Below are 11,856 nucleotides of genomic sequence, written 5' to 3'. Positions count from 1 at the left end.
ATCAAATCAATTATACTCAACATACAATGGATTACCCTTCAGCCATTAAATGGAAAGAAATAGAATGGTGTGCTTGATCCTGAAAGATTTCTCCGATACAGGTCAAATGAAAAATAAAATCAAGGAGCACAAAAAAGGGGGTGAGGCACAACCATATGTATAATATGTGTATTTGTGGGGAAAAGGAGTAAACTAAAAATACGTACTTGTATAAACAATTTTTTTAAAAGGAAAGCTGAGGTGCTTTTGCATAGTTGGCTATGAGGAGGGGCACTAGGAGATCTAATATGTGGGTTTTTTTTTTTTAACGTTTGTGTTTGTTCTTTTTTCCACAAAAATATCTACTAATTTAAAAAGGAAATGAGCACATTTTTTTCATGAATGTCCAATAAATGTTCAATAGACCTGTAATTTAAAAGGAAGTAAAGACTTTCTCTTCTTTAAAAAAAAATTGGTTTACAAATGTGAAATAGGTACAAAAGAAAATTTATATAGTGTGTGTGAACTATAAAGAGTAACTATACAACCAATACCTTTAGATCTACCACCTAGTTAAGTAACAGAACATTTCTTTTGAAGCCCCTTATATATTCTTTCCTGATCCCATCCCCTTTCCTCTCCTCTTGGAGAAGTGATTGATTATTTTTGCCAATTTTGTTTTTATTTATTTCTTTGCTTTTCATTTTTTTATCGCTTAAGTTTGTTTCTCTAAGCAATGTATTATTTAGTGGTGCATTATTGTAAACTTGCATAAAAAGATTATATTTTACATGTATTCTTCTTTAGCTTACTTTTTTCACTTAACATTATGTTCCTGTGTTAATACATCTGTAGTTCATTCAGATTTACTGCTCTACAGTACTCCATTGTGTGAGTGTACAGTTTATTCACTCTACTGTTGATGGACATATGGCTGCTATGCATATGCTTGTACAAGCTTTCTGGTGCCCACGTCCAAGAGTTTATTAGGCCATTTACCTAGAAATAGCATTTGTGAATCACTGGCTAAACATATCTGTGACTTTCAAGAAAATGCCAATTATTTTTTAAATTGTTGTAGTAATTTTTGTTTCCATCAGAAGTGTCTAAGAGTTACAATACTTCATATTATTGGACTTTTCAATCTTTGCCAGTTGATATAAAATGGTCTCTTAGTATGATTGAACATCTTCTGTTTATTGGTTGCTAATGTTTATTTTCTAGGGATTATATTTTTAATAGGTTTTATCCATTTTTATAAAATTCAGTTGTTTGTCTTTTACTGATTTCACTGGAGTTCTTCATATATTATAATACTAATTACGTAATTCTCAGTTACACGCATTACATATTTTCTCCTCATTTGTGGCTTGGCAAATAAAAACATTTACTTCCATCATTTTAAAACCTTTTTATTATGGGAATTTTTAACATATGTAAGAATGAAGAGGATAGTACAACTAACCCCTGCATATCCATCACTCAGCTTCCACAATTGTCAGCATCTTGCCAATCTTATTTTGTCCATTTCTTGTCTTCCCGAGGAGGTCACAGACATCATGTCATTTTTCCCGTAAATACCTCAGGATGCATGACTGATTTGATAAGAGAGTTCAAAAAGAAATAACCATCATGCTATTATCACTTGTAACAGAGTTAATAATTCCTTAACCTTCAGCTTTTCCCAATTGTCTTAGAAATATCTTTTTAAAATAGGCTTGTTAGAATCAAGATCCACATGTGTTTAGTCTTTTTTGACCTCATAAGTCTAAATCTCTTAGTGTCTTTTTTTTTTTTAAGATTTTCTTTATTTATTCATGAGAGAGACACAGAGAGAGAGAGAGAGAGAGAGAGAGAGGCAAAGACACAGGCAGAGGGAGAAGCAGGCTCCACGCAGGGAGCCCGATGTGGGACTCGATCCTGGGTTTCCTGGATCACACCCTGGGTGGAAGGCAGGCGCCAAACTGCTGAGCCACCCGGGCTGCCAGTCTCTTAGTGTCTTATTTCATAATGTTTGATACTCCTCCTCTGTCAAAAATACTTTGTACATGTATTATTTTGTGTTTTTATTTGTGCCTTTTTTGTGTGAGTAAAATTTTTTAAAAAATATTAACTGATGTAGTTGAATATATAAATTTTTCCTACTAGTTGATGCTTTGGGGGTCTTGTTTAATAAATTCTATTCTCTACAGTTTTCTAATGACTTTAGCAGTTTTACCTTTTACTTTTAAGTCTTGAATTAACTAGGATTTAATTCTGTATGTGGTGGGAGGTTGAGATCCAGTTTTAATTTTGTCTGTGTAGAAACCTAGTTATCAGAGCCCCTGAACTACATAGTACTGTCATCTACAGTACCAACTCTCTTATAAATCAGGTCCTCATGTATGTGTTCAATAGCCTACTTGTCACCATGATGTCCTAATTATTAAAGTTTTATAATATTTCTAGCTACCTGATTGAGTAAGTCCTCTATATTTGTTCTTCAAGATTATCTTTGCAACTCTTGGCCTTTGGTGCATCTATATACATTTTAGAATCTGCTTGTCCAGGGGCACCTGGGGCTCAGTTGATTAAGCATCCAACTCTTGATTTTGGCTCAGATCATGATCTCAGGGTCATGAGATCAAGCCCTGTGGTGGGCTCTGTGCTGGGCAGGAAGCCTGCTTGGCATTCTCTCCCTCCCTCTGTTCCCTGCTCCCAACTTGCTCATGTGCACTCTCTTTCTCTAAAAAAAAAAAAAGAATGAATCTGCTTGTCCAGTTACACACACAGACACACACACATAATTATTATTTTTATTGGAATTGCATTGAATTTGGTGAGAATTTCCTCGTTGTATTATCGAATCTTCTTATTTATAAACCTGGCACATCTTTCCTATTTAAGGCCTATGTTTTTTTCTTACAGCATCTTCCTATTAAATTATGATATGCCAATGTGGAAGAGAAAGAGTCTTGCACCTGAAACTAATGTAACATTGTATGTCAACTATACTTCAATTAGAAATAATAAATTTTTAAAAGAAAAAGATAACCTTTGCCTCTACCTGACACCATACATAAAAATTAATTTGAGAGGAATCATGGACCTCAAGATAAAAGCTAAAACTATAAAACTCTTAGAAAAAAACAGAATAACTTTGTGATATTGGAGTAGGCAAAGATTTCTTAAGCCACAGAAAACATGAAATCTTAAAAAAAAAAAAAGGATCTAATTATTGGACTGACGACTTCTTCTCATGAAAAGACATTATTAGGAAAATAAATTGGCAAGCCACAAAAAAAGGTATATATAATGCACATGTATTGCAAAGAAAACAAGCAACCAAACATAAAAATGGGCAAACATTTTGAATAGATACTTCACAAAAGGCCATTTCAATAACCAAAGGACATAGTGTTTAATATCATCATTAGTCATCAAGAAAATGCAAATCAAAACCACAGAGATCTACCACTAGGATGGCTAACGTGGAAAAAAAGACAACTGCAAATGTTGGAAAGGACATAGAGCCTTAGAATTCTCATTTATTGTTGGTGGAAGTATAAAATGCTATAATTATTTTGGGAAACTCTCAGTTTCCTAAAATGTTAAACATACAGAAACTTTATTCTCAGATACTTAATTCAAGAGAAATTAAAACATGTCCACAAAAAACCTATGTAAGAATGTTCCTAGCAGCTTTATTCATAATAGCCTACAAATGGAAACAGCCCGAATCTGTCAAGAGGAGAATGGATAAACAAACTTATATATTCATACAATAGAATACTATTCAACCAAAAAAGAAACTATTGATACATAAGTAACATGGTTAAACTTTATGCTCAGTGAAAAAAAAGCCAGGTACAAAAAGTTATGTAATGTATTATTACATTTATATGAAATTCTAGAATAGACAAAAGGATATTGGAATAGAAATAAAATCAGTGGTTGCTTTGGGTATTGAGAGTTGACTGGGAAGGGGCACAAGGAAACTTTTCTGAGTCTTTATAGGAGTGGGTTACATTTGTGAAAACTGATTGACTGGATCTTATAAGAATTCAAGAGTAGTGTTTATAAAGATGGAAAGGTGATCCTCACAGATTATCAGCTAGGATTGAATATCCAGAACTGTATACACCAAATCTGTGCTTCTGATAACCATGCTCCAGACCAATGTTTTTCAACTAGGGACCATTTTGCCCCTCAGGATGCATTTGGCAACATCCAGAGACAGTTTTGATTGTTATAACTTGAGGGGAAAAGGTATATTATTGGCATTTGATGGGTAGAAGCCATGAAGGCTGCTAAACATCCTACAATCACATGAGAGTCCTCCACAGCAAAGAATTGTCTGGTCCAAAATATCACTGGTGCCAACTTGGGAGAAACCTTTTCTAGACCTGTTTTTATTATAGAAGCTGTCAGCATTAGCCAACCAGATGTTGACTATATTCATAGTCCAAATCAATTGTGGAAACTTGTCATTTGCACAAATATTTCTTCCCCAAGAGAATTTAATATCAAACATTTGCAAATATACATAATCTTAAATTTGGAGATAAAATTCCCTGTGTTAAAAGCATTTCCGAAATCAAAATTAACTATATTATTTCAATTGATTGTGAAATTATTAAGATGGCTTATTCTTAACTTTTTTTTCATTACATATTCAAGGAAATGACTTTGGCTATCTTCCTTTAAATAAAATAAATTAAAAAGGCCTTATTATTAGATTAGAGGAAATAAATGATAGTAATTTATTTTTCTTCCCTCTACAGAATGACAGGCAGCGAATTTTTTTCTCGTTTCCCAGAACTCTATCCCTTTCTTCTCCAACAGTTGGAAGCTGTAGCTAATACTGTGGACAGGTAAGAAGAGAATAGGGTGGGACGCAGTGAAATCAAGGAAGTGAATTACTTCATTAATTGAGATTTTTGCCTCCAGGCAACAGTTTTTAATCAACTCCTTCCTTGTAACATAGATGACTTTTTAAAAAGTGTTTAGTACATCATGTTGCCTGACTCTCTACAGTAGATTTGTACTTGAAAAGTTATATAAAATCCTGTTTGTTTTTGTTTTTGTTTAGAGGTGGGGGATGAAAAGAGGGAGAGAATCTTAAGCAGGCTTCACTTCCAGCACAGAGCCCCAGGACTCGGGGCTCTTAATGACTCTGAGATCAGATGCTAAGCTGAAATCAAGAGTGGGACACTTAAACGACTGAGCCACCATTTAGCCACCATTTTAGATGCCTCTAAAATCCTGGATTTTTTTTTTAAGATTTCATTTATTTATTCATGAGAGACACACAGAGAGAGAGGGAGAGACACAGGCAGAGGGAGAAGCAGGCTCCATACAGGGAGCCCGACATGGGACTCGATCCCAGGTCTTCAGGATCAGGCTCTGGGCTGAAGGTGGCGCTAAACTGCTGAACCACCCCGGCTGCCCAAAAATCCTGTTTTTATAATATATTTTTAAAATCCTTTTTTATATTGTTTTTTCAAATTTAACTCTGTTTTCAGTGAACATTTTTCAGAAATTAGCTTCTTAGAAGCACAAAAAGCATTTTCTTCCCATGATATTTAAAGATCTTTGTGTTTACCTACTGAGTTTGCTGTAACAAACAGCAGTCTTTTTTTTTCTTACTGGCTTGTTGCAGTTGACCATTGTGAGGGTAAGCAAATAGCCGGCAAACAGGTGACCAGAAATGGCACTGGCATACCTGACCCTGCAAACACAAAATACAGCTCTTCAGAAGGCTCCCAGTCAGATCAGGGCACATAGAAAAGTTTACCATTGTCCTTTCAATCACATCCTGTATCAACAGTAGAATTTTTAGAAAGGTGTGTTGGAACATGTGCTTTTTTTTATTCTTCTAGCAATATTTGCACTTGATATGCACTTTATTAATAGGGAAGTAAAATAACATCAATGAATTTTATTTCTGCTTATGATAAATTTCCTCACATTAGTAATTTGTACAGACAGGCTTTTCTGGCCCCAGTAAGTGACCGTTCAAGCTTTCATAAGTACATTTAGCTGTTGAAAGTTTCACATTTCATACTGTGGAACTCCTTTCTGCTGTATGAACAGCCCAAATCAAAACACAGACAAGAATTAACAGTTAGCTTTGAGAAGAGAATCGTGTGCAAAAGCCCAATCCATAGCTTTGCCAGTAGCTCTTCCTTATTTGCATGTTAGAAATATATGAAATGAATGGAGGGAAAAACACACAAATGAAAGAAAATGATCTGATCATCCAGAGTCTCACTTTATATTCATAATTCTTTGATGGGAAAAATGTTTGAAGGCAGTGTCTCACCTCTCAAATTATAAATCTTTTGTGTACAATAATTTTTTTTTCAGTGATACAGGAGAACTCAACCGTCATCCAAGCATGTTTCTCTTACTTTTGGTGTTGGGAAGACTCTACCCTTCTCCGATGGACGGCACTTACTCAGCTCTCAGCATGGCACCTTTCATTCCCTTCATTATGAGGTAGTGTATACTTCATGGAAATAATGGGGTAGGCACGGGGGCTTTATGGAGTATTTTAACTTGTTCTTATTTTAGAAACTATGTCGTTTTTTGTTTTTGTTTAATTTTGAGAGGGGTCTTATGAAAGCAGGGCCTGGGGGTTATTACCGTTGCCCCCCCAACTGGTCTCCAATGGTTCAGAGGAAAGTGCTTCTTTTGTGGGTACAGAAGCCCATACCCACTGTTTAATTAATGTTTCTTTGGCACTCTGCCGACTAACGGATGTGTGGTGTTGACAGGAGATGCCTGCTTTTGAAAACCATAGCCTAGGTGTTTGCATCATCCCTGGGTTAAGCCTCATCAGCATGAAGCAGGCTTGGTCCTGGCATTATAGCCTCCTGTCCAAGGTTTCAAGAGGACATTTGTCTCTTCACTCTGAAATCAGAGTTTGCTAGTGGGTGCAAGGGGTAGCATCCAGGTGGCAGTGCAATGTGGCACAGGTTCACTTCCTCGTCATCTTCTTTTTCTAGCACGGAGTACCTGAGAAAAAGCCATGCAGATAGATTATACATGGAATCAGATGATAACAGGCTTTTCTGCTCTAGAGCTTATTGCCACTTCCTCTGTTACAGTTTTTGAGGTATTTCCCAACTTCTGATCACCTTTTTCATTTTCGATCAAAGTAGGCCTCTGAAAAGTATTAAAAATTTTCGTATGGAACATTTCAGAAGCCCAGTGATACTAGTCAGCTTTTACCTTTCTGCTTATGTCTCAATAAAGCAGCACTTTCATTTTTATTTATCTACCAAAAATTGAGGTAGACTTGGAGCAAAACGTTAGAGATACAGCAAACTCAAGAGAATGTGTTTGTTATTTATGTGGCACCCTGGGTTCCACTTCCTGGTTTCACAGAGCTGACTGATGCATTTTAATGTGAGAAACCATTAAGTACAAGATGCTGGCATGTGATTGCTGTAGCCATTTGTTTGCACCAAGCTCAGGCTGTGGCTGTATTATCTCTGATCACAGAGATGACTCACTCGGATCGGTTTTTGTTTCCTGATACACAAAGTTACCAGTCTCCTGTATCCAGCATTTGGTGATTCATTTTAGGAATTTGGGTTGTAAATTTTACTTTCAGGAGCATTGAAAAACTGTACTTTCACATATAACTGGAAAGAACTAAAAAATGTTTCAGAAGGTTGACGGGGTTAGGGAGAAAGGCACATGCTCAGAATCACAGAAGGACATGCTTTAGAACTCTTGTCATTCTGTGCTGAGAACATTCAATTTGTGGAAGTCTATTACTAATCAATCTGTTATGTGTTACATCATAGAAACCAGAAATTACTACATTGAAAGTATTCTTCCTGTTATTGATAGTCTACATATAATCAGAATGCTCATATTGCTAATTATATTCAGGACATTTATTATATAACAGATTGCACTAATATAGAAGATTTAAATAATGCCATAAAGTTATAAGCTCAAAAGGCACAAAGAGTCCATTGCACGGTCCTTCCAGGGAAATTGCCTTGGTCAGTAGTTGCTCTCTATGCGAATAAAGCATTCATAGAGTGCCACCAACAGCACAAGTGCCACAGCTGATTCCTTAGAGTGTCAATAGGCCCTGTTATTGAATGTCCATTTGTGGTATAGAACAGTGTTTCTCAAACTTTAAGAGATAAACCTATCACTTTGGGAATCTCATAAATTCAGTTTTGGAAGGTCTGGATTGGGGCCCAAGGATCTTTCACACAGACTTCCAGGTAACGCTGATGCTGCTGGTCTGTAGATCACACTTTGAGTACCAGTATTAAATTTGGGATATTAAATATTATCACAACCCCTCTTTGCCCCCCACCATGTACATGGTTTTAACAAACTAGACAATAGCTTGGTACTTGATTAGGCTACTCCAGGGGTTTATAAGAAGTAGATTTTGACCCAGGAATGCAGAGAACAAACAAGAAAGTATTCTGAGCAGAGATGTTAGTAGAAAGTACACCAGCATTTGTTGAACTTTGACTATTTTCTAGGCGCTGAACCGGCCATCTTGTTTACAACGATTCCAAGAGGACGTGTTATCACCTCCACTTTCCTGTTGAGGAAGTTGAGGTTCAGAGAGTGAGTCAGTAACAGCGCTAGAATAGGAACCCAAGAGTATAACGCTGTCAGGGTGTTGGGTGTACTCTTTCCATTACACCAAAATAACCAGCTTCCTTTTGTTCAGCCAAGAGCAGTGGCTATGCTGAGTAGGCTTGTGGGCTCAAATTGATGTAATTTAGAATGAGGAGGAGCCTATCTCCAGAGTTGGTGGATCCAAGTGCAGACTGTTTTCACGATATAGAAGTCCTGTCCCCACCAGCAGTGGGATCTGCTTCTTGCTTTGCTTTTCCAGTATTGAGGATGGCTTCTCTTGGGTTCACCTCTGCAGGATCATTGCCTGAGGTATCAGGGTTAGTCTGTGACAGGTGTGGAGGAGGCTAGTTTAGCTAAGCCCTGACTATCTTCTGTGATACAATGGAAGGATCCTAGACTTGAAGTTTAGTCAAAATCCCAGTTTGGGGTTTCATCAACCCAGTAGAGGGGCAGCCCTGTACTACTATAAAATGTTCGCAATCACTCTGGGCAGATAGACCATAAAAATGGTGATTTTGATAAAATTGTACACATTGATTTAAATTACTTCTGAGAAAATTCATTGTGAAGGAAGTAAAAGATTGATCATAAAACCTGTCATTCCAGGCAATATTTTTGGTTCTAGTGATGATAAAGGTTGGGCTATTTTGACTTGGGATAATAGCTGAAAAGATGGATGTATGCATGAGTGGTTGGGTGATGCTTTATTTTTGTAGCATTGCCAGTGTTAATTTATGTACTTGGAAGAGTCTAATCAGGATCTTGGATATTCTGAGTTTAGTTAAATAGAAATTTTTCAGCTAGTGGGAGTAGCATGAGGGTTGCTCTGACCGTGCTAAAGTGAATTGCACAAACAGAAGATTAAAAGCCCCAATAATAGCTTCTTATTTCCCTTTGATTTATGTATGCTTACCTGCCATTTCCTTCCTCTTTGTAAGATGTTTGTAGGTATTGTTTGTATTTTTGTTCCTTATCCCACATTTAGAAGTATAAATTTATATCTCTATTGATCTACTTTGTTGACTGAAATCTTAGAAGTTCTGATTTGGGTTTTCCAAAGTTATGCGTGTGTGCAGTTATGATTGTTGCATCACCTTGGAACAGAAATGATCATGTTAATCACAATGTTTTGTTTGCAAGTTTTTTTTAATCGAGTGTATTTTATGTGCCTGATGCTGTGAGGGATCCAGATTCACAGCCCTTTACCATGCAAATATGAGGTCTGCAGTTAAAGACCATTCACCCTTCAGTTCAAATACCACCAAGACGAGTGACTCATGCTTTAAATGGGACCCCCAACAGGCTCCTCTGAATACACCTTGTCTAGGGCTTTCTAGACCAGAGTATCTCTCTACATGTACCTTTGAATTCTGTTTTACAAGAGAGTTTCAAGTGTGAATTGAAGAACTACAGGAAAACAAATATGCCCCAAACTGAGGCCACAGCATGGCATCCTGAATAGAAGAAAGGCTCTGGATTTAAGAGACCAGTTCTGTCCAAGGTCTGCCACTTACTGACTGACTGACACTTGGGCAAGGCCCTCTACCCTCTCGGAACCAGTGTGGTATCACTGTGCAGGCGGGTGTCCAGCTGAACCAGAAAGCCCTTTCTGGTGCTGCCAATAGATCTCAGCATTGGATTAATATCTATGGGAGAAACCTCTCCACTGCTTTTTATTTATTCTTTGTGTGCTTTTAAAAGGATCTCCCCAAACCCCTTGCCTTTTTGGGAGCTGATCTTTTTTTTTTTTTTTTTTTTTTTAAGATTTTATGTATTTATTCATGAAAGACACAAAAAGAGAGGCAGGGACACAGGCAGAGGGAGGAGAAGCAGGCTCCAAGCGGGGAGCCCAATGCGGGACTCGATCCCGGAAATCCGGGATCACACCCTGAGCCAAAGGCTGACATTCAACCGGTGAGGCACCCAGGTGTCCTCAGGGGCCAATCTTCATTGCAAATGACTTTCAGTATGTCTTTCCTCAAATCATTTCATTGTTTACTGTTGAGAACTTTTTGGTGAAATCTGCTGTTCTTTTCTCTGAAAAATACTGAAGTGCTAATAACTATACAATCTTAAATACGTGGCTGTGGAAATCACCCATGGGGACCTATGCTGTGGACACTTTTATTCATTGAGATGTTGAAAAATCTAACCAAGAATTAAAAAAAAAAAAAAGGAAAATGCATGTTTTGTACATTTAAAAAATATTTCATAGGATCTTTGGATTGTACCAGTCTTAAAAAGGGAGGAAGGGTAGAAGGTATAAAAACTGAGTTAGGCCTTTTAAGCCTGTGATATTGAGAAATAACATTGGCCCTTGTTTTCTTGTCCTTGAAAGTTACATAATTCAAGGATTACCACATTACTCCTTTCCCAGGTTGTGGAGTTGAAGGAACTTGTTTTCCATAGTGTAGAGTTGGGGTTTTTACAGGAGACGGTAGATGGCTTCTATCTTCACTTGTAATTGTAATACCAGGAACTCCTCTTCAAGGCTGCAGGGCACGTTTCTCTCTGCTCTGTCTTCTCAGAATCCTTGTAGATAAGTAGAGGGTAGGCTTTGCTTTACAGAGACATAAACAGGCAGAGAACAGTTGAAACATTGCTGGGAAGGAAGACTTGCCCTTCTCCCTTTCTCTTCATTTCACCCCTGGTTCATCGTTCTCTCTGAATGGCTATAGCATTTGTTATTTAACCTCTTATCCTACTATTCATCACTGCTGTAACATACATAACTGTAATTTGTGTGCTTGGTGCTTTTTCTCTCCAAATAAATCTTAACCTCTTTCCATGCAGAAGCCATTCTGGGTTTTTGGTTTGTTTTTGTTCTTTGGTTCCCTTCTCTGCCTCAACCAGGTTTGGGCACAGGGACTGAATTATTAACCTAGAAATGAAAGTAATCACGAATTGAGACATAGCAGATTGGTGTATCTGTGAAGTACTTAGGGACTCCTAGTCCTCCTGTGTTGGAGCCACATTTCATATCCCACTGGTTACCCAGCTCAGCTGGGTCTTGTGTTTTACTGGCCCTTTGAGGGGTCTTGTGTTCCAGGATGAACTCTGGACATTTCCCTTTATTTTGACTTCACCTCACTGACCCTCTGTTTCCTTATCTATCAAAGTATTGAATATTACCTAGGTCCTCTCTGGCTTCAGGAGCCTATAAGCGAAGTATTTCCTGGCTTCTGAGCCCCTTACCCCTGACTGCTGTCCAGCAAACTGCTCTGGAGGCCCACTTCACAGCTATCCTGCTGTAGGCTTTAGCGCCAAACGAGA

The 11,856-nt window shown here is 37.5% G+C and overlaps 1 protein-coding gene across 7 annotated transcripts in view; it reads left to right on the top strand.

Annotated features, from left to right (window-relative positions):
- Positions 1–11,856, top strand: part of THADA (THADA armadillo repeat containing) — a 332,010-nt gene that overhangs the window by 140,736 nt on the left and 179,418 nt on the right. For 6 of the 7 annotated variants that reach the window (XM_072768181.1, XM_072768180.1, XM_072768178.1 and 3 more), the window contains 2 exons: positions 4,743–4,832; positions 6,328–6,459. In XM_072768181.1, coding sequence (XP_072624282.1) covers positions 4,743–4,832; positions 6,328–6,459 — 222 coding nt within the window. The remainder of the gene's footprint in view (positions 1–4,742; positions 4,833–6,327; positions 6,460–11,856) is intronic. The other variant, XM_072768179.1, reaches the window with a different exon arrangement.

Source organism: Canis lupus, chromosome 11 (genome assembly GCF_048164855.1).
Source record: "Canis lupus baileyi chromosome 11, mCanLup2.hap1, whole genome shotgun sequence".
NCBI lineage: Eukaryota > Metazoa > Chordata > Mammalia > Carnivora > Canidae > Canis > Canis lupus.
Note: the sequence above shows the minus strand (reverse complement) of the source record. Positions and strands in the feature narration are given on the sequence as shown.